Raw genomic sequence first — 23431 nt, 5'->3', positions numbered from 1 at the left:
GCCAGAAGGGAGTGGCAGGACATATTTAAAATGATGAAAGGGAAGAACCTACAACCAAGATTACTCTACCCAGCAAGGATCTCATTCAGATTTGAAGGAGAAATTAAAACATTTACAGACAAGCAAAAGTTAAGAAAACTAAGCACCACCAAACCAGCTCTACAACAAATGCTAAAGGAACTTCTCTAGGCAGGAAACACAAGAGAAGGAAAAGACGTACAATAACAAACCCAAAACAATTAAGAAAATGATAATAGGAACATACATAGCAATAACTACCTTAAATGTAAATGGATTAAATGCCCCCACCAAAAGACATACACTGGCTGAATGGATACAAAAACAAGACCCGTTTATACGCTGTCTACAAAAGACCCACTTCAGACCAAGGGACACATACAGACTGAAAGTGAGGGGATGGAAAAAGATATTCCATGCAAATGGAAATCAAAAGAAAGCTGGAGTAGCAATACTCATATCAGACAAAAGAGACTTTAAAATAAACATTATTACAAGAGACAAGGAAGGATGCTACATAATGATCAAGGGATCAATCCAAGAAGAAGATATAACAATTGTAAATCTTTATGCACCCAACATAGGAGCACCTCAATACATAAGGCAAATGCTAAGAGCCATAAAAGTGGAAATCGATAGTAACACAATAATAGCAGGGGACTTTAACACCTCACTTATACCAATAGACAGATCATCCAAACAGAAAATAGATAAGGAAACACGAGCTTTAAATGATACATTAGATCAGATGGACTTAATTGATATTTATAGGACATTCCATCTAGAAACAATAGAATACACTTTCTTCTCAAGTGCACATGGAACGTTCTCCAGGATAGATCACATCTTGGGTCACAAATCAAGCCTTGGTAAATTTAAGAAAATTGAAATCATATCAAGCATCTTTTCCGACCACAACGCTATGAGACTAGATATCAATTACAGGGAAAAAAACGGTAAAAAATACAAACACATGGAGGTTAAACAGCATGCTACTAAATAACCAAGAGATCACTGAAGAAATCAAACAGGAAATCAAAAACTACCTAGAAACAAATGACAATGAAAACACAATGACGCAAAACTTATGGGATGCAGCAAAAGCAGTTCTAAGAGGGAAGTTGACAGCAATACAATCCTACCTCAAGAAATAAGAGGGTCTTCCCTGGTGAAACAGTGGTTAAGAATCCACCTGCCAATGCAGGGGACACGAGTTTGATCCCTGGTCCGGGAAGATCCCACATGCCACGGAGCAACTAAGCCCCTGTGCTACGCAAGCCACAACTACTAAGCCCTTGGGCCACAACTACTGAAGCCCGTGCGCCTAGCTACAGCCCATGCTCCACAACAAGAGAAGCCACTGCCATGAGAAGCCCGTGCACTGCAATGAAGAGTAGCCCCTGCTTGCTGCAACTACAGAAAGCCCACGTGCAGGAACAAAGACCCAAAACAGCCAAAAAAAAAAGGAAAGAAAAAGAAACAAGAAAAATCTCAAATAAACAACATAACCTTACACCTAAAGCAGTTAGAGAAAGAACAAAAAAAAACCCCAAAGCTAGCAGAAAGAAAGAAATCATAAATCAGATCAGAAATAAATCAAAAAGAAATGAAGGAAACAATAGCAAAGATTAATAAAACTAAAAGCTGGTTCTTTGGAAGATAAACAAAATGGATAAACCATTAGCCAGACTCATCAGGAAAAAAAGAGAGAAGACTCAAATCAAAATAATTAGAAATGAAAACGGAGAAGTAACAACTGACACTGCAGAAATACAAAGGATTGTGAGAGACTACTATAAGCAACTATATGCCAGTAAAATGGACAACCTGGAAGAAATGGACAAATTCTTAGAAAAGTACAACCTTCCAAGACTGAATCAGGAAGAAATACAAAATATGAACAGACCAATCAGGAGCACTGAAATTGAAACTGTGATTAAAAATCCTCCAACAGGGCTTCCCTGGTGGCGCAGTGATTGAGAGTCCGCCTGCCAATGCAGGGGACGCAGGTTCGTGCCCCGGTCCGGGAAGATCCCACGTGCCGTGGAGCAGCTGGGCCCATGAGCCATGGCCACTGAGCCTGCGCGTCCGGAGCCTGTGCTCCGCAATGGGAGAGGCCACAACAGTGAGAGGCCCACGTACCACAAAAAAAAAAAAAAAATCCTCCAACAAACAAAAGCCCAGGGCCAGATGGCTTCACAGGTGAATTCTGTCAAGCATTTAGAGAAGAGCTAACATGTATCCTTCTAAAACTCTTCCAAAATACTCCCAAACTCATTCTATGAGGCCACCATCACCCTGATACCCAAACCAGACAGAGACACTACAAAAAAAAGAAAATTAAAGACCAATATCACTGATGAATATAGATGCAAAAATCCTCAACAAAATACTAGCAAACAGAATCCAACAATACATTAAAAGGATCATACACCATGATCAAGTGGGATTTATCCCAGAGATACAAGGATTCTTCAATATATGCAAGTCAATCAATGTGATACACCATAATAACAAACTGAAGAATAAAAACCATATGATCATCTCAATAGATGCAGAAAAAAGCTTTTGACAAAATTCAACACTGATTTATGACAAAAACTCTCCAGAAAGTGGGCATAGAGGGAACCTATCTCAACATAATAAAGGTCACATACGACAAACCCACAGCAAACATCATTCTCAATGGTGAGAAACTGAAAGCATTTCCTATAAGATCAAGAACAAGACAAGGATGTCCACTCTCACCACTATTATTCAACATAGGTTTGGAAGTAATGGCCAAGGCAATAGGAGAAGAAAAAGAAATAAAAGGAATACAAATCAGAAAAGAAGGAGTAAAACTGTCACTGTTTGCAGATGACATGATACTATACATAGAGAATCCTAACGATGACACCAGAAAACTACTAGAGCTAATCAATGAATTTGGTGAAGTTGCAGGAAACAAAATTAATGCACAGAAACCTCCTGCATTCGTATACACTGACAACGAAAGATCAGAAAGAGAAATTAAGGAAACAACCCATTCACCATTGCAACAAAAAGAATAAAATACCTAGGAAAAAACCTACCTAAGGAGGTAAAAGACTTGTACTCAGAAACCTATAAGACACTGATGAAAGAAATCAAAAATGACACAAACAGATGGAGAGATATACCATGTTCTTAGATTGGAAGAATCAATATTGTGAAAATGACTATGTCCAAAGCAATCTACAGATTAATGCAATCCCTATCAAATTACCCACGGCATTTTTTACAGAACTAGAAAAAAAATCGTAAAATTTGTATGGAGGGCTTCCCTGGTGGCGCAGTGGTTGAGAGTCCACCTGCCAATGCAGGGGACACGGGTTCGTGCCCTGGTCCGGGAAGATCCCACGTGCCACGGAGGGGCTGGGCCCGTGAGCCATGGCTGCTGAGCCTGTGCAGTCCGGAGCCTGTGCTCCACAATGGAAGAGGCCACAACAGAGAGAGGCCCGCGTATCGCAAAAAAAAAAAAAAATTTGTAGGGAGACACAGAACATCCCGAATGGCCAAAGCAATCTTGAGGGAAAAAAAAATGGAGCTGGAAGAATCAGACTCCCTGATTTCAGACTATACTACAAAGCTACAGTAATCAAGACAACAAGGCACAAAAACAGGAATATAGATCAACGGAACAGAATAGAAGGCCCAGAGATAAACTCACATACCTATGGTCAACTAATCTACGACAAGGAGGAAAGGATATACAATGGAGAAAAGACAGTCTCTTCAATAAGTGGTGCTGGGAAAACTGGACAGCTACATGTAAAAGAATGAAATTAGAACACTCCCTAACACCATGCACATAATAAACTCAAAATGGATTAAAGACCTAAATGTAAGACTGGACATTATAAAACTCTTAGAGGAAAACATAGGAAGAACACTCTTTGACATAAATCACAACAAGATCTAGAGTAATGGAAATAAAAACGAAAGTCAACAAATGGGACCTAATGAAACTTCAAAGCTTTTGCACAGCAAAGGAAACTATAAACAGGATGAAAAGACAACCCTCAGAATGGGAGAAAATATTTGCAAATGAATCAACAGACAAAAGATTAATCTCCAAAATATATAAACAGCTCATGCAGCTCAATATTAAAAAAACAAACAACCCAATCAAAAAGTGGGCAGAAGACCTAAATAGACATCTCTCCAAAGAAGACATACACATGGCCAAGATGCACATGAAAAGCTGCTCAACGTCACTAATTATTAGAGAAATGCAAATCAAAACTACAATGAGGTATCACCTCACACTGGTCAGAACAGGCACCATTAGAAAATCTATGAACAACAAATGCTGGAGAGGGTGTGGAGAAAAGGGAACCCTCTTGCATTGTTGGTGAGAACGTAAATTGGTACAGCCACTACGGAGAACAGTATGGAGGTGCCTTAAAAAACTAAAAATAGAACTACCATATGACCCAGCAATCCCACTACTGGGCATATACCCTGAGAAAACCATAATTCAAAAAGACACATGCACCCCAATGTTCATTACAGCACTATTTACAATAGCCAGGTCATGGAAGCAACCTAAATGCCTATCGACAGATGAATGGATAAAGAAGATGTGGTACATATATACAATGGAATATTACTCAGCCATAAAAAGGAACGAAACTGGGTCATTTGTAGAGATGTGGATGGACCTAGAGACTGTCATACAGAGTGAAACAAGTCAAAAAGAGAAAAACAAATATTGTATATTAACGCATATATGTGGAATCTAGAAAAATAGTATAGATGAACCGGTTCGCAAGGCAGATGGAGACACAGATGTAGAGAACAAGTGTATGGACACTAAGGGGGGAAAGTGAGGGGGTGGTTGTGGTGGGATGAATTGGGAGATTGGGATGGACATATATAAACGAATATGTAAAAATAGATAACTAATAAGAACCTGCTGTATAATAAATAAATAAATAAAGTAAAATTTTTTTAAAAACGAAAAATAGAACTACCATATGACCCAGCAATCCCACTGCTGGGCACATACCCTGAGAAAACCATAATTCAAAAAGAGTCATGTACCACAATGTTCACTGCAGCTCTATTTACAATAACCAGGACATGGAAGCAACCTAAGTGTCCATCGACAGATGAATGGCTAAAGAAGATGTGGCACATATATACAATGGAATATTACTCAGCCATAAAAAGAAAGAAAATTGAGTTATTTGTACTGAGGTGGATGGACCTAGAGTCTGTCATACAGAGTGAAGTAAGTCAGAAAGAGAAAAACAAGTACCATATGCTAACACATATATATGGAATCTAAAAAAAAAAAAAGGTTCTGATGAACCTAGGGGCAGGACAGGAATAAAGACGCAGATGTAGAGAATGGACTTGAGGACATGGGGTGGGGAAGGGTAAGCTGGGACGAAGTGAGGGAGTGGCATGGACATATATACACTATCAAATGTAAAATAGATAGCTAGTGGGAAGCAGCCACATAGCACAGGGAGATCAGCTCGGTGCTTTGTGACCACCTGGATGGGTGGGATAGGGAGGGTGGGAGGGAGATACAAGAGGGAGGAGATATGGTGACATATGTATATGTATAGCTGATTCACTTTGTTATAAAGCAGAAACTAACACACTACTGTAAAGCAATTATACTCCAATAAAGATGTTAAAAAAATAAATAAAAATGAAAGACACATGTACCACAGTGTTCATTGCAGCACTATTTACAATAGCCAGGACATGGAAGCAACCTAAATGTCCAACGACAGATGAATGGATAAAGAAGATGTGGCACATATATGTAATGGAATATTACTCAGCCATAAAAAGGAATGAAATTGAGTTATTTGTATTGAGGTGGATGCACCCAGAGTCTGTCACACAGAGTGAAGTAAGTAAGAAAGAGAAAAACAAATACCGTATGCTAACGCACATATATGGAACTAAAAAATGGTACTGATGAACCTAGTGGCCGGGCAGGAATAAAGACGTAGATGTAGAGAATGGACTTGAGGACAGAGCGGGCGAAAGGGAAGCTGGGATGAAGTGAGAGAGTAGCATTGACATATATACACTACCAAATGTAAAATGGATGGCTAGTGGGAAGATGTTGCATAGCTCAGGGAGATAAGCTCGGTGCTTTGTGATGACCTAGAGGGGTCAGATAGGGAGGGTGGGAGGGAGGCTCAAGAGGGAGGGGATATGGGGGTATATGTATACATATAGCTGATTCACTTTGTTGTGCAGCAGAAACTAACACAACAGTGTAAAGTAATTATACTCCATTAAAGATATAAAAATACATAAATAAATAAACAAATAAAGTTAGTATTAAAAAAAAGAAAGCCCAGAGATAAACCCACGAACATATGGTCACCTTATCTTTGACAAAGGAGGCAAGAATTTATAGTGGAGAAAAGACAGCCTCTTCAATAAGTGGTGCTGGAAAACTGGACAGCTACATGTAAAAGAATGAAATTAGAACACTCCCTAATACCATACACAAAAGTAAAGTCAAAATGGATTAAAGACCTAAATGTAAGGCCAGACACTATAAAACTCTTAGGGGAAAATATTGGCAGAACACTCTATTACATAAATCACAGCTAAATCCTTTGTGACCCACCTCCTAGAGCAATGGAAATAAAAACAAAAATAAACAAATGGGACCTAATGAAACTTAAAAGTTTTTGCACATCAAAGGAAACCAAAAATAAGACAAAAAGACAAACCTCAGAATGGGAGAAAATATTTGGAAACGAAGCAACTGACAAAGGATTAATCTCCAAAATATACAAGCAGCTCATGCAGCTCAATATCAAAAAAACAAACAACCCAGTCCAAAAATGGGTAGAAGCCCTAAATAGACATGTCTCCAAAAAAGATATACAGACTGCCAACAAACACATGAAAAGATGCTCAACATCACTAATCATTAGAGAAATGCAAATCAAAACCACAATGAGGTATCACCTCACACCAGTCAGGATGGCATCATCAAAAAATCTAGGAAGAATAAGCGCTGGAGAGGGTGTGGAGAAAAGGGGACCCTCCTGCACTGTTGGTGGGAATGTAAATTGATACAACCACTATGGAGAACAGTATGGACATTCCTTTAAAAACTAAAAATAGAATTACTATATGACCCAGCAATCCCACTACTGGGCATATACCCTGAGAAAACCATAATTCAAAAAGACACATGCACCCCAATGTTCATTGCAGCACTATTTACAATAGCCAGGACATGGAAGCAACCTAAATATCCATTGACAGATGAATAGATAAAGAAGATGTGGCACATATATACAATGGACTATTACTCAGCCATAAAAAGGAATGAAATTGAGTTATTTGTAGTGAGGTGGATGGACCTAGAGACTGTCATACAGAGTGAAGTAACTCAAAAAGAGTAAAACAAATACCGTATGCTAAAGCATATATTTGGAATCTAGAAAAATCATACTGATGAACCTAGTGGCAGGGCAGGAATAAAGATGCAGATGTAGAGAACGGACTTGAGGACACAGTGGGGGAAAGGGAGGCTGGGATGTAGTGAGAGAGTAGCATGGACATATATACACTACCAAATGTATAACAGATAGCTAGTGGGAAGCAGCTGCATAGAACAGGGAGATCAGCTCGGTGCTTTGTGACCACCTAAAGGGTTGGGGTAGGGAGGGTGGGAGGGAGGCACAAGAGGGAGGGGATATGGGGATATATGTATTCATATAGCTTTGTTGTACAGCAGAAACTAACACAACATTGTAAAGCAGTTATACTCTAATAAAGATGTATAAAAAAAAAAAAAAGAAATCTAGTCCCATGGATGTTTACCCAGATCCCCATAGGCTGGTAGCTCCTTCCCTGAGGAAGTCCTGCACTTTCTAGACCTACAGCCTGGCCCCCAGTAGGTGCCTGATTCTGAATTCCCAAATTCTTTGGGGAAGCAACTCCTAGCCCCCAGTTCAGCTGTCCTGGGCTCTGAATCACGCTAGGGCTGCCCTCCTGGCCTTGGGGCATTCTGGGCATGGAGAGGACCTCTTGTCAGGGCAGGTACTCGGGCCCTGCCGCTCTGATGGGTGGCAAGTGATGCACCCCAAAGAGGAGCAGGCAGGGAGGGAGGCGAGGCTGATGCTCTCACTTGCAGCCCAGTGTCTGCAGGTGGTTCTTCAGGCTGAAATGCAGATGAACAAGGACAGTGTGGCCCTTGGTTGCCCAGCTAACAGAGCTTCTCTGTGTGCAAAACAGCAAGAAACTATTTCTTCATGGTGCAGGTTTATTGCCATGAGGTGGAAAGCAGAATGTCATCTTAATTCATCAGGGAACAGGAGTCAAGAATGTGCTGGAGTGCCAGCTCTGGGCACTGAGCTGCAGCTCTGTTAGAGCCTCATCTAGACCTCAGTGAATATAAATCAGCACAGAGGTGCAAGGCTCCACCGTTGGCACCTCCAGCTCCCCTGGCCAGCTGGCCAGGCTGGTGTACAGAGGGCATGTAATCCAGAGTCACTCTGGGGGTCCAGGGACATCCCCAAACCCATAGAAGAGCTACAACCAGGGGGTCTGATGGTTCCCCAGGGAACAACTTTTGGATACAAGGCTCTGCTTAATGACAGAAAGACCTTGGGGTCAAACATGGACTGTATGCATATGAACATGCTGTGTTTGCGTGCCCTTGGGTGTCTGCGTGACCACATGGACCAAAGGCCACGCAGAGGCCTTCGGTCACCAAGCAAGCCAGGCTGAGCTCTGGGATAGGCCTTGGCCAGTGGGGAGGGCTGTGTGCCCTCCACTGGATCCCTGGGCTATCCCTGCCGGGCACCAAGACCCTGGCACCTCCAGGCCTTCCCCGCTGACCAGGCTGCCACAACACAATGCAGTCAGCAGGTGGCTCGTGCCCTCAGCCGCACAAGGGACAATCTGGGTCACTGCCCCTCCCCCCACTCCCCAAGATGGAAGCCCCTCCTGCCACCAGTCCTTTCTGCTTCCTCCTCCCTGCGCAGCCCTGGACTTCCTTTCCCTCAGCCCACCACCATCACCACCTTCCTCTCATGACTCCCGCAGGTCTCTGGCACCTTCATTCCACAGTGATCTCTCTCCTGGCCTTCCCTGTAAACCCTCTCTTGCCTGAGGACATCGCTCCCCGGCAGCCCTCTAGAGGGAGGCTGCTCATCCCCCACCCACCTGATTCAGGAGGCCATCCCCTACTTTATCCTCGGAGCCCCAGCCTCCATGGGCAAAGGCCCTGCCTCTGGGCAGGGCCAACCTTCCACCTTCCCACACCCTGTTGCATCTTGGAATGGCTCCACCCCACCCTGCTCTCATCCTGGGGGCCTTCAGCATCTCTGTGGACATCCACCAATCCCCAGGCCTCTTCGTCCCTTGACTTCCTCATCTCCAGCGACCCTTGAATCACTTTAGGCCCCTGCTCCCTTGGTGCCCCATACCCCAAAAAATGGGCACAGCCCCCACTGTCTGATTACTCCCTCACTCCGAGGTGCCTGCCACCTGGCACTCACCTCCCAAAGAGCTCCAGTCTTCTTTCCTGTCCACCTACCTTACTCTCATCCCTCCCTGACACAGACTCCATAGGCCAGCACCTCAGACACTCCCTTCCCCACTTCTAGGACACATTATAGGGTCTGCCTCTAGCCCACGAACAAGGGGAGTCACTCCCAAGTATAAAAGGAGTAGTGCCATGACTTGAGGTGCACTTTAGAGATTCCTCCAGCTGCTGAGGCATTTCTGCTCCAGGGCTCTCAGTAGTGTGGGAAGCCACTGCAGGAACCCATGGAAAGGTGAATGGTGATGGAGAAAAAATGATGGCTGTTGGAGTGAAAAGGTGTGAACAAGCCGAGAACTATCTAGGAGGCCAGGTTATAGGACTCTGAGAGAGAGAGCTCAAAGCCAACACTCAAACTTATGACTTGGCAGTTGACTTGACAGGAGGCACCCATCCCCAACAGACAAAATACAGGAGGAGGAGCCAGGTCTTGGGATTGGAGGGTGGGGGTGGGAGGAGAGTGAAGACTTTCGGTTTAGACACATTGAGTTTGAGGAGTATGTGAGCTATCCAGGAAGCAGTTAGGTCTGAAGTTCAAAGAAAGTGGCGTGGGCAGGTGAAGACCCCTGACAAGTGCAAAAGGTCACCCAAAGAGAATACAGAGTGAGAAGAGAAGAGAGCTCAGGACACAGTCCTGGGCAAGGCAAAGAAAACACGCACCTGAGAAGTTATGCCTAAGAGGCTGGAGGAAAACCAGGAGAAAGCGGTGACAGGAAGCTGCTGGCAACCTCAGAGGGGCTAGTTACAGGGGAGAGGAGGGAGGAAGCCCGGACACAAATGACAGGTAAGGAAGAGGGACTGGGAGAACAGACACCCCTTCCAGGAGCCTTGCCGTGAAGAGAAGCAGGAGGATGGGACCATGCTCCCATCCTGGGAGGGGACACACATGGGTATGTGACCACGTGAGAGCAAGACCTGAATGCATGGGGTCTGCAGGAGGGGGAGCTCTTTAACATGCACCTATTCTCCACTCAGGCCTGGGGCTCCCTTGGGCTCCCTGAGTGTCGGACCTAAGCCCTAGACAGACAGACACCAGGCTGGCCTAGGGGCAACCTCTCAGCAGAACAGGCTGACACACCCTAACTTGTCAAATAGGTCCAAACCAGCCCCTTCCTGGAGAAGCACGGGTACTGACCAGAGCCAGGGCAAACATACCATGTCCAGGATGGACACCTGAGGGCACGTTTGGGGCACCTCTGAGGTTTGTTCTGAAACCTCCGAGCCAAGTAAATACTGGCCACCCTCTGCCCTCTCAGCAGGAGCAGCACTTCCAGAGCTGCCTGAACAAGTCATGAGACCATTCCCATCAAGAGAAGCAGCAGATTTTTCAATCGCTCGGGGAAAGCAGTGAGTGGCTGAAGCCACCAAAAAGCTGGAGACTCCTGGGCATGTAGTCCAAAGGGTCTGGACCATAAGAAAATCAGTCACTTTGCAACATGGGAGAGAGGAAAAGATCAGATGGTCTTGAGTCAGACACACCTTTTGAAGCTCAGCTCCAGCATCTAACTGCTGAGTGACCTTGGGTCTCAATTTCTTCATCTGTAAAATGGAGCTAATACCTTTCCTAAAATCGTTTTAAGATTAAATGAGAGAACACAGGTAAACATCAACCTGTCACACAAGAGGACTCAGTCACTGCATGAGAGTAGCAGAATTATCATTTCATCAGGAGCTGATGGGCAGACGGGCCCTATCACTTGCACTCCCAGAACCATGGCAACCCATGTCACTCACCCGGATGCCGCGGCTATAGGGGATGAGCTTGAGAATGCGCAGGGACTGTACGCCATCGGCGATGTTGAGGTAGGGGTAGTGCTTGCCCTTGATCTTGCGGAGGCTGTAGGGGATGAAGATGATGATGATAATGATCACATCTAGCAGGTTGTAGCCATCCTTCCAGTAGTTGATGGGGTCCACGTAGAGCTTCATGCAGAACTCGGAGCTATAGATGGACACAAAGATGAGCTCTGAGACCTACAGGGGTGGTAAGGGTAGGAGGGTCAGACCAAGCTGCAGACCTTACCCCTGCCTGGGCCACCCAATCAGGTGTGTGTGTTGGTGGGGCGAGGGTGGGAGCGGGTGCTCCTAAGTCAGCCACAAGACAGAGAAACCCAGGCAGAGTCCCTGGCATACAGTGGACACAATGTGCCTGATTCCCTTCTCTTTCTGTGCCTTGCCTACCCTGTGGCCCCGAGCTTAGGGCTGGATTTGACCCAGATAGCTTGGGAATGACTGACTGACCGATGGACAGAATGACTATTGAGGCCCGGTGGGAGGTGCGTGTCAGGCAACCCGGATTTCCAAAGAGAAGATCCCAAGAGCCTTCTGGCCAACCTGAATACCCAGACTTTTGGGAAAGGAGATGAACTACTCACACATCTACTTTATTTACTCTATTATCACACATACTTAAAATCAGTTAATTAATCTGCTTCTGAAGAACATTCTGCTTTTTTTTTCCACTTTTATACTTTATGAAACAATCTCATTCAAATTCTTCTCATGCATCTACAACTCCAGTGGCTTTGATTTTACCAAAAGGTACTTTTTGAGTCATCTAAGTTTTTCCTTATCATCAATGAATTCATTCATTGAGGAAGCTTTGATTAAGCATCTACCACATGCCAAGCAAGCACTGTTTCAGGCACAGGGAAATGAAACAATGAAACAGTCTCATTTTTTTTTTTAGAAGTTAATTTTTTTTATTGGGAAACCAAGGTAACAAACCTAAACTTATTGAAAATGAAATCAGTAACTAAGACTCTGCAGGCCCCATCCCCAACCAGCACCAAGGCCTCTGTTTGGCCTAACCCCAGTTTCTCTCGTCCCCAAACGAACAACCGTGTGAAGAACCTGGGGTCAACCTCAGGGCACACACTGCAACTCCCTCTACCCCACCCTCAACTGACACACACAGCCTGGATCAGCAGGCTGGGTCTAGGCCCAAGGAGGGAATAGTGAGGTTTCCTGGGTGGCAGGGAATCCCACCCCAACCTGGTCAAAATCCCAAGTTAGGAAAGGAAGACAGAAGGGAGACTGGCTTGCCCACCCACTCCCCTCCCCTCAGTCCCCCCAGACAACAGGCTCACATCCCTGATCAGTAACACTGTGATTCTGAGGTGTCAGTAGGGCTCCCAGTGGCTTCACCAGATTACTGCAAAGGGCCCAGGGGAGGGGGCAGGCATTTACCCTGCCACCTGTTCAGTATTAGCCAGCCAAGCTGCTGCCCTCAGCTTGTGCTGTGGCCCCTCTCCCCTGTAGACACCCACGGCTGGGGACCAGGCCTCCTGCCAGAGAGAAATGAGTCCAGGAGGCCCTTGCTTCCCCAGCCAGGGAGGAAGGATGGCCTGGGAAGCCTGGGACGGCTACACCAGCTTCTTGGCTTCCAAGAAGCTCTTGGGATGTCGCATTGCCCGACGCCAATGGCTACGAGAATGAGGGTCTGCAGGATAGATCACCACAGCATGCCCAGGAAGCTGACGGTCTAGTAGGGGAGACGGAAATGAATGTTTAGACAAATACATACGTAACATCAGACAGGAAGGAAAGTGAAACAGCCAAAGGGCAGAGAGGGGCTGGCCAGGGTGGGGAGGGGCAGGCATGGCCGCTACTTTAGAAAAGGTGCTGAGCGGAGGCCTTGCTAAAGCCAGGGATGGAGCCATAATAAAAACTGGGAGACTACTCCCCAATGGCGAGTGCAAGGGCCTTAAGGGGAGCAAGGAACAGCAAAGCCAGAAAGGGGTGAGCAGAGCGGGAGATGCAGTTGGAGGGGCGGGCCATGTAGGGAGGGCCTTGTAGGCCTGGTGAGGGCTGTGAACTTTAACCTCAGCCTTGGAGGAGTTTGAGCAAGGGAGTGATGTGAACTGATTTACATTTTAAAGAGATCTCCGTGGAAAAGAGACCGTGGGGGAACTGGCAGGAGTAGCAACTGGGAGGCAAGTTAGGGAGGAGGCGCTAGATAGTAGAAGAACCATCATCCAGGCAAGAGACGAGGTTAGATTGTATTGGAGTGGGGGACAGTGTGGAGCTGAAGAGAAGAGGACAGATTCCGGAAGTATTTTGTGGGCAGTGATGGACTTGCTGATGGACTTGCTGATGGACTTGCTGATGGACTCAGGGGTGCACAGGGTAGAGAGAAGGCAAGGAAGACTCTAGTGCTTCACACAGAGCAACTGGGTAAACGCCGATACCTTTAACTGAGATGAGTTTGGGGTGGGGTGAAGGGGGGCTAGAGAGAGTTTCTATTTCCATTTCTAGAGGGAAATAGAAAAGGTTTTGAGATACACCACCTTTTAAATATGGCAGATGCTGTCACTGGAAATTGTAACTCAAGCCACAACTATCCCTTTGGAAAACATGAGGGCAGCTGGTGGTGTTATTTGTCCTGTATACTTATAGTTGTGGTCACCACATGGCAACCATTTACATACACTTTTATGTTTGTTAACTACAATGAAACATTTAATATACACAAAAAGGTATGAAGAATAATATAATGAACAACCATATACCACCACCCAGCTTAAGAAATAAAATATTACCATTACAGGCAGAGCCTCACATCCATCAGATCCCCTTCCCTTCCCACAAAAGTAATCCTGTTTTAAATCTGGAGTATGTCTTGCTCGTGTGTTTTATACTTTTACCACATATGTATCCCTAAAAGTACATAGTATGGTTTTGCATTTTTTATACACTACATAAATTGCATATACATTACAGTATTCTTTGGGCGATTTTTTTTCATTTAAAATTATAAGATTCATCCATGTTGATATACGTAAACCTAGTTTAGTGTTTCACCACTATTTAGCAATTCCACTTATGAAAATACTATAATTTCTTTATCCAGTTACCCACTGAGTGATATTTAGCTTCTTTGTAATTTTTTACTACTGCAAAGAGTACAAAAAGTTTGAGTCAGGTTGCGGGGCCATTTAAAAAGTGGACTTAAGGTCCTTTGCCCCTGGGCCCTCTCCCCAGCCAGATCGTGGGCAAGATGGCTGGGTGTGCAGCATCCTCGAACCCATGAGCAGTTCCTCCGTGCCCTTAGGGACCCCAGCCCCTGCCACAGCAGATTCTGAGCACCCCTTGGGCTCCCAGCTGCTGGGCCGCCAGCGCCAACTTCTGGAGCACCCGAAAGGGAATTCTCCTGTTTGCTAAGATGCTATTGTGCCTGGTGATTCTGACCTGCCTTGACTGCTGATTGAGATGATCTTTGCTGCTATATTCTTTATCATCTATGTGTGTTACCTGCACACCGAGATATAGGCTATCAACTGGCCTTGGAGTGATTTCTTCCAAACCCACACAGTGGTCATCCTCTACCTGATCACCTCAACCATTGTCCTTGTTGAGAGAAGAAACCACTCCAAAATCATCACAGGAGTACTGGGTCTAATCGCTGGGTGCCTACGTGGCCATGATGCCCACGTTACCTTCCCCTTGCGGCAGCAGACACAGCTGCCCCACTAACCCTGCAGATTGCCAGCTGTAGTTGAATTCCCTTCATTTCTCTCTGAAACCTGCAAATAACACCTCCATCGAAATAACTCTCTGTGCTTACAACACTCCCAACCAGCTCGTAGCCCCATGTTTTACTGTACACAGGTGTAGTTTTTCTCTGTTACATACCTAGGAGTGGAATTACCTGATTGTAGAATATGAGCATCTTCAGCTTCACTGGATTTTGCCAAATTGTTTTCTGAAGCTATTGTACTAATTTACTTTAATATCAATGATGCTCCTTTTTTTTTAATTTCTATTGGAGTATAGTTGTTTCACAATGTTATGTTAGTTTCTGCTGTACAGCAAAGTGAATGTTATATGTATACATATAGCCCCTCTTTTTTAGATTTCCTTCCCATTTAGGTCACCAGAGCATTGAGTAGAGTTCCCTGTGCTATACAGTAGATTCTCATTAGTTACCTATTTTATACATAGTAGTATATATATATGTCTATCCCAATCTCCCAATTCATTCCACCACCACCCTCCCCGCCTTGGTATCCATAAGTTTGTTCTCTACATCTGTGTTTTTATTTCTGCTTTGCAAATAAGTTCATTTGTACCATTTTTCTAGATTGCACATGCAAGCGATATTATACGATATTTGTTTTTCTCTTTCTGACTTACTTCTGAACAATGCTTTTTTTTTTTTTTAACATCCTTACCAATACTTCCTACTGTTGGACTTCTTAATTTTTGTCAATCTGATGAATATGAAATGGTATCTTACTTTTCAGTTTGTCATTTCTCTAATTATTAATGAAGTTGGGCATCTTTTTATATGTTTAAATTGTAAATTGCCTGTTCCTAATCTGTTGCCAAATTTTCTGCTAGATTGTTTTGTCTTTTTCTTATTGATTTGGAAGACAATGTATCACATACTTTGAATCCTAAGTCTTTACCTGTTATATGTGTTTCAAATAGCATCTCCTACAGTGACTTATCTTTTCACCTCTTTAATGATCTTCTGATGAATAGAAATTTAAAGTTTTAATGGAATCAAATTAACCAACCTTTTTCTCCATGGCTTATTTATTTCATACCTTAAGATACCTTTCCCTTCTGAGATCATATAAATCTATATTTTCTTCTAAAAATTTAAAGTTTCACTTTTCAAGTTAGGTCTTTAGCTGTGTATGCTGGAAGGTAGAGATCCAATTGTGTTTTTTCTTTCCACATGTACTGTTTAATGAAGAATTTATCTTCCACCACTCATTTGCAGTGCCATCTGACAGGGGCCAGGTTTTCATACAAGCCAGGTCTGTTTCTGAGCACTCTATCCTGTTCCATTGGTCTATCTGTCTATCCACGCATCATCACCCTGCTTTAATTACTGCAGCATTATAGGAAGTCTTATTACCTGGTAAGTCAAGACTTCTCCCCTTTTCACTTTCAAAACCATCTTGGTTTTTTATATTTCATTCTTTTATCTAAATTTTAGCATCAGCTTTTGGCGACCCATAAAAAAATCCTGCCAGACTTCTTATTGGAATTTCATTGATATCATAGCTTAATTAGGGAAGATTGCATCTTGAAGAAACTAAGTCTTTCTATGCATGATCTGATATACCCTTCCATTTCTTTGTCTTCTTTAATGACCTTTATAGATTTTTTTCCTCCTTAAAAATCACCCAAGATTTTATTAGCTTTGCCTCTAAGTACTTTTTATATTTTATTAGAAGTGCTATCATTTTTGTTGCTGACATATTAAATATATTTTATTTATTAATCACATATCCACCAAGTTTGCTGGACTTTATTATTTATTAACTTTATTAATTGTACTAACTTCATTAATTAATAATTCTTCCAGATTCTTTTGGGATTTCTATACAGGAATCATAACACCTGTGAATAATAACGGTCTTTTAAAACTTTCTTTCTAATCCTTAATGTTTTTTATTCCTTTTCCTTGTATTATACATTGGCTAAGACGCTAATACAAATCTTGTCAATAATAACTGGCCTACACCTTTAAAGGGAATACTGTTACAGTTTCACCACTGAGTGTGAATTTTGATGTAGGTTTTTCATCGGTACTCTTAATCACTTAAAACAAATCCTTTCTACTCCTAGTTTGCTAAATTTTTATCATGAAAGATATTCATGATAAACTTTTTTCTACATCTCTTAAAGTGATTTTATTGGGGTTTTTTACTCATTTAATATTTTAAGCTGGTTAATAAAATTTCTAGATTTTTCTAATATTCACATTCCTGGAAAACCCCAACTTGGCAATGCTATATTACCTTCTTCATGTATTTTTTAAAATTCAGTTTCCTAATATTCTGTTTGGGATTTTTATGTCCAAGCTCATGATACTGGGTGTAATTTTCCTTTTTCATATGGTCGTTGTCTAGTTTTGTTTTGGCATGACGGATATACAGTTGTCCCTTGGTATTCCCAGGGGATTGGTTCCAGGACCTCACCCCCCATGGATACCAAAATCCAAAGATGCTCAAGTCCCTTATATAAAAAGGCATAGTATTTGTATATAACCTATGTACATCCTCCCCACGTACTTTAAATCATCTCTAGATTACTTATAGTACTATACTTGACCTTAGCCAAAAGGCCGAGAAGCGATCTAGATTATATATAATAATCTAATACTAATACAACATAAATGCTATCTAAATAGTGGTAAATACAATGTAAATTCTATGTAAATAGTTGCCAGGCAAGCAGCAAATTCAAATTTTGCTTTTTGAAATTTTCTGTAATTTTTTTTCTTAGAATACTTTTGATCCCTGGTTGGTTGAATCCATGGATTTGGAAACCACGATACACAGGGCCAACGGTACTGGCTTAACGAAATGAACTGTCTGTGGGCGGGGCAGATATGCTCATTTATCTAATCACTAATAGCGTTTTATATGTTTGGAATTATATCTTCCATGAATGTAAAACCATCTGGTTCAAGTTACTTTTTTTTTGTTTTAGGAGATGGAAAATTTTCACTACTAATCCAATGTTTTATAAAAACTAAAGGACATATATGAACACATATTTTTTCAAGTATTTCCTTTTTTATTGAGAGTTTTGTAATTTTTTTCTAGAAAATTATCTTATTTCAGCTAGGTTTTCAAATTTATTGCCATAAAATTATTAGATTTCTGACATCTATTGTAAATAGTGGTAAATGCAATTTCTCTTTTTAATCCCTAACATGATTCAGGGCTTCACTGACAACTTATCATGATTGTCTCATCAAGAAAGTTATTTTATAATTATTTTCTAAGATCTAACTTTTGGCTTTGTTGATCCCTTTGTGTTGAATCTTTGTTTTCCATTTCATTAATTTTTGCTCTTACCTATTTCCTTTTTTTTTTTTCATTTTAACATCTTTATTGGGGTATAATTGCTTTACAATGGTATGTTAGTTTCAGCTTCACAACAAAATGAATCAGTTATATATATACATATGTTCCCATATCTCTTCCCGCTTGCGTCTCCCTCCCTCCCACCCTCCCTATCCCACCCCTCCAGGCGGTCACAAAGCACCGAGCTGATCTCCCTGTGCTATGCGGCTGCTTCCCACTAACTATCTACCTTACGTTTGGTAGTGTATATATGTCCATGCCTCTCTCTCGCTTTGTCACAGTTTACCCTTACCCCTCCCCATAGCCTCAAGTCCATTCTCTAGTAAGTCTGTGTCTTTATTCCTGTTTCACCCCTAGGTTTTCCTGACATTTTTTGCTCTTAAATTCCATATGTATGTATTAGCATACAGTATTTGTCTCTCTCTTTCTGACTTACTTCACTCTGTATGACAGACTCTAGGTCTATCCACCTCATTACAAATAGCTCAATTTCGTTTCTTTTTATGGCTGAGTAATATTCCATTGTATATATGTGCCACATCTTCTTTATCCATTCATCCGATGACGGACTCTTAGGTTGTTTCTACTTTGCTTTTTTTTTTTTTCCTTTACTTTTCCTTCCTTTTTCTCCCTTTGGATTTTATTCTGTTGCTCTTTTCCAACAGGTCAGCTCAATAATTTTTAAAATTGAGGTATAATTCATGTACCATAAAATTCATCATTTTAAAGTGTAGAATTCAGTAGGGAGGGGGTTCATTTTGAGTATTTATTATCTTTAGGTTTTGATTGTGGTAAAATATACACACCATGAAATTGATCATTTTAAAGCATTTTTAGGTATACAATTAATTCAGTAGTATTAAGTATTCACATTATTACACAATTATCCCCACTATCCACTCCAAGAACTATTTCACTATCCTAAACAAAAACTCTGTATCTAATAAACAATAATTCCCATCCTCCTCTCTAGCCATCTCATAGTAAACTCTATTCTACTTTCTGTATGAATTTGCCTATTCTAGGTACTTCATATAAGTGCAACCATATAATTTTTGCCCTTTGTGTGTCTGGTTTATATATCACTCAGCATGATGCTTTCAAGGTCCACCCCCATTGTAGCATGTATCACAATTCCATTACTTTTTAGGACTGAATAATATTCCATTTTATGAATACACCAAATCTTCTTTATCCATTCACTGGTTGATGGATACATGGGTTGCTCCCACCTTTTGGCTATTGAGAATAATGCTGCTATGAACATTGCTGTGTGACTATCTGTATGAGTCCCTGTTTTTGATTTTTGGGGGTATACACCTGGAAGTGGAATTGCTGGATCATATGGTAATTCTATGATTAACTTTTTGAGGAAATACCAAAATATTTTCTATAGTGGCTGCATGATTTCACATTCCAATCAGCAATGCACAAGCGTTCTAATTTCTCCACATCCTCATCAACACCTGTTATTTTCCTTTTTTTTTTTTTTTTTTTTTTGCGGTATGCGGGCCTCTCACTGTTGTGGCCTCTCCCGTCACAGAGCACAGGCTCCGGACACGCAGGCTCAGCAGCCATGGCTCACGGGCCCAGCCACTCCGTGGCATGTGGGATCTTCCCGGACCGGGGCACGAACCCACGTCCCCTGCATCAGCAGGCGGACTCTCAACCACTGCGCCACCTGTGAAGCCCTATTTTCCATTTTATGGGGAGAGGGGTTTTGTTTGTTTTTATACTAGCTGTCCTAATGGGTGTGAAGTTGTATCTCATTGTGGTTTTGATTTGCATTTTGCATTCTGATGACTAGCGATGCTGAACGTCTTTTCATGCGCTTACTGGTCATTTGTATATCTGCTTTGGAGAAATGTCTATTCAAGTCCTTTGCCTGTTTTTGAATTGGGTTTTTGTTGTTGTTGTTGTTGAGTTGTGGAAATTCTTTATATGTTCTAGATATTAATCCCTTACCAGATATATAATTTGCAAATATTTTCTCCTATTCTGTGGGTCATATGTTCACTCTCTTGATTGTATCCTTAGATTCACAAATGTTTTTAATTTTGATGAAGTCCAATTTATCTATTTTTTTCTTTTGTTTCTTGTGCTTTTAATGTCATATCTAAGAGTCCATTGCCAAATGCCAAGTCCATAAAGATTTACCCCTATGTTTTCTTCTAAGAGTTTCTTCTAGTTTATATATTTTGGATTTTGATCCATTTTCAGTTAATTTTTGTGTGGGTGTGGCTGCATTGGGTCTTCGTTGCTGCACATGGGCTTTCTCTAGTTGCGGCAAATGGGGGTTACTCTTCATTGCAGTTTGAGGGCTTCTCATTGCAGTGGCTTCTCTTGTTGCGGAGCACGGGCTCCAGGCACACAGGCTTCAGTAGATGTGGCACCTGGGCTCAGTAGTTGTGGCTTGCGGGCTCTAGAGAGCAGGCTCTGTAGTTGTGGTGCACGGGCTTACTTGCTCCACGGCACGTGGGATCTTCCTGGACCAGGGATTGAACCTGTGTCCCCTGCATTGGTAGGCAGATTCTTAACCACTGCACCACCAGGGAAGTTAATTTTTATATATGGTGTGAGGCAGGGGTCTAACTTTACTCTTTTGCATGTGGATATCAAGTTGTCCTACCACCATTTGATGAAAAGATTATTTTTCTCCCCCTGAAAAGTCTTGGCACCCTTGTCAAAAGTCAATTGGCCATAGATATTTGGATTTATTTCTAGAATCTCAATTCTATTCCATAGGTCTATGTCTGTCCTTATGTGAGTACCACACTCTTTTCATTATTGTATCTTTGTAGTAAGTTTTGAAGTCAGAAAGTGCAAGTCCTCCAACTTTGTTCTTCATTTTCAATGTTGTCTTGGCTATTCACATTCATATGAATTTAAGGATGTGCTTTTCAATTTCTTTTTTGTAAAGGCTGTTGAAATTTTGATAGGGATTGAATTGAATTTGTAGATCACTTTGGATAGTCCTCTTAACAAGTTTTGTAATCCATGAATATAGGATGTCTTTCCATTTATTTAGGTCTTATTTAATTTCTTTCAGCAAAGTTGTATAATTTTCAGTATACACATCTCTCATCTCCTTGGCTAAATTTATTCCTAGGTATTTTATTATTTTGAATGCTATTATAAATGGAATTTTCTTAATTTCCTTTTCAGATTGTTCATATTAGTGTATAGAAATACAACTAATTTTTGTTGTTAATCTTGTATCCTGCAACTGTGCTGAATTCATTTAATAGCTCTAATAGTTGAGTTTGTATATGTGTGTATTCTTTAGGATTTTCTAAGATCAAGTCATAAGATCAAGTCATCTACAAATAAAGATAATTTCGGTTCTTCCTTTCCAATTTGGATAAATTTTAACTCTTTTTCTTGCCTAAATGCTCTGGCTAGAACTTCCAGTACAATGTTGAATAATGGTGAAAGCAGGCATCTGTCTTATTCCTTATCTTAGGGAAAAGATTTTCAGTCTTTCACCACTGGGTATGATGTTAGTTGTGGATTTCTTCATAATTACCCATTATCAAGTCAAGAAATTTTCCTTCTATTTCTAGTTCAAATTGTTTGTTTGTTTGGTTTTTTAATCATGAAAGGGTGTTGGATTTTGCCAAATGCTTTTTCAGCATCTACTGAGATAATTATATCAATTGTTTCCTTCATTCTATTGATGTATTACATTCGTTGGTTTTTTCTATGTTGAACCACCCTTGCATTCCTGGGATAAATCCCACTTGGTCATGGTGTATAATCTTTTTAAGCATGCTGCTGGGTTCAGATGTAAGTATCTCAACTATTATTGCACCTATATTCATAAGGGATGTTGGTCTCTAGCTTTCTTGTGATGTCTTTGGCTTTGGTCTCAGGGTAATGTTGGCCTCACGGAATGAATTCAGAAATATTCCCTCCTTTTCTATTTTTGGAAGAGTTTGAGAAGGATTGGCATTCAATCTTTTTAAAATGCAGGGTAAAATTAACTAGTGAAGACATGTGGTCCTGTGCATTGCTTTGTTGGGAGGTTTTTTGATTAGTGATTCTATCTCTTTATTTATAGGTCTGTTTCAGTATGTCTGTTTTCTATTTCTTCTTGAGTCAGGTTGGTAGTTAGTATGTTTCCAGGATTTTGTCCATTTCATCTAGGCTATCTAATTTGTTGGTGTACAAAGTGCTCACAGTATTCTGCTATAAAACTTCTTTTCTATAAGGTCATTTGTAATGTCCCAACGTTCATTTCTGTTATTAGTAATTTAAGTCTTCTTTTTCTTAGTCAATCTAACTAAAGGCTTATAAATTTTGTTGATCTTTTCAAAGAACTGAATTTTTATTTTATTGACTTTTCTCTATTATTTCTCTATTTTGTTTCTCACTCTAATCTTTTTCATTTCCTTTCTTCTGCTAGTTTTGGGTATAGTTTGTTCCTCTTTTTCTAGTTCCTTAAGGTGTAAAATTAGGTTATTAATTTGAGATCTTTCTTCTTTTCTAATGCAGGCACTTACAAGTATAAATATCACTCTGAGCACTGCTTCTGTTGCAACCTATAAGTTTCATTATGTTGTATTTTCATGTTCATTTTTCTTAAAGTATTTTCTAAATTCCTTTGTGATTCCTTCTTTGACCTATTGGTTATTTAAGAATGTGTAGTTTAATTTCCATATATTTGGAAATTTTCCAGTTTTCCTGCTGTTGCTGATTTTTAGTTTTACTCCATAGTTGTCAGAAAAATACTCTGTATGATTTCAATAGTTTTTAATTTACTGAGACTTGTTTTGTTGCCTAACATATGGTCTATCCTGTAGAATGCTCCATAGGTACTTGAGAAAAACTATTATATCTTATTGATGAACTGACCCTATGGTCAATACATAATGTCCTTCTTTGTCTCTTGTAACATTTTACTTTAATGTCTATTTTGTCTGATATGAGTATACCCAACCCAGCTCTCTTTTGGTTTCTATTTGCATGGAATACCTTCTTGCATTTTTCACTTTCAACCTATTTGTATCTGGATCTC

General features: G+C 41.2%; 1 protein-coding gene across 2 annotated transcripts in view; it reads right to left on the bottom strand.

The window, feature by feature from the left end:
* CATSPER3 (cation channel sperm associated 3) overlaps positions 1-23431 on the bottom strand; it is a 94234-nt gene that overhangs the window by 8211 nt on the left and 62592 nt on the right. For both annotated transcript variants that reach the window (XM_060296235.1, XM_030869570.2), the window contains exon 3: positions 11318-11557. In XM_060296235.1, the coding sequence (XP_060152218.1) occupies positions 11318-11557 (240 nt within the window). The remainder of the gene's footprint in view (positions 1-11317; positions 11558-23431) is intronic.

This window comes from Globicephala melas, chromosome 3, assembly GCF_963455315.2.
Source record: "Globicephala melas chromosome 3, mGloMel1.2, whole genome shotgun sequence".
Taxonomy (NCBI): domain Eukaryota; kingdom Metazoa; phylum Chordata; class Mammalia; order Artiodactyla; family Delphinidae; genus Globicephala; species Globicephala melas.
The sequence above is the reverse complement of the archived record's forward strand: the minus strand, read 5'-3'. Positions and strand labels throughout refer to the sequence as shown.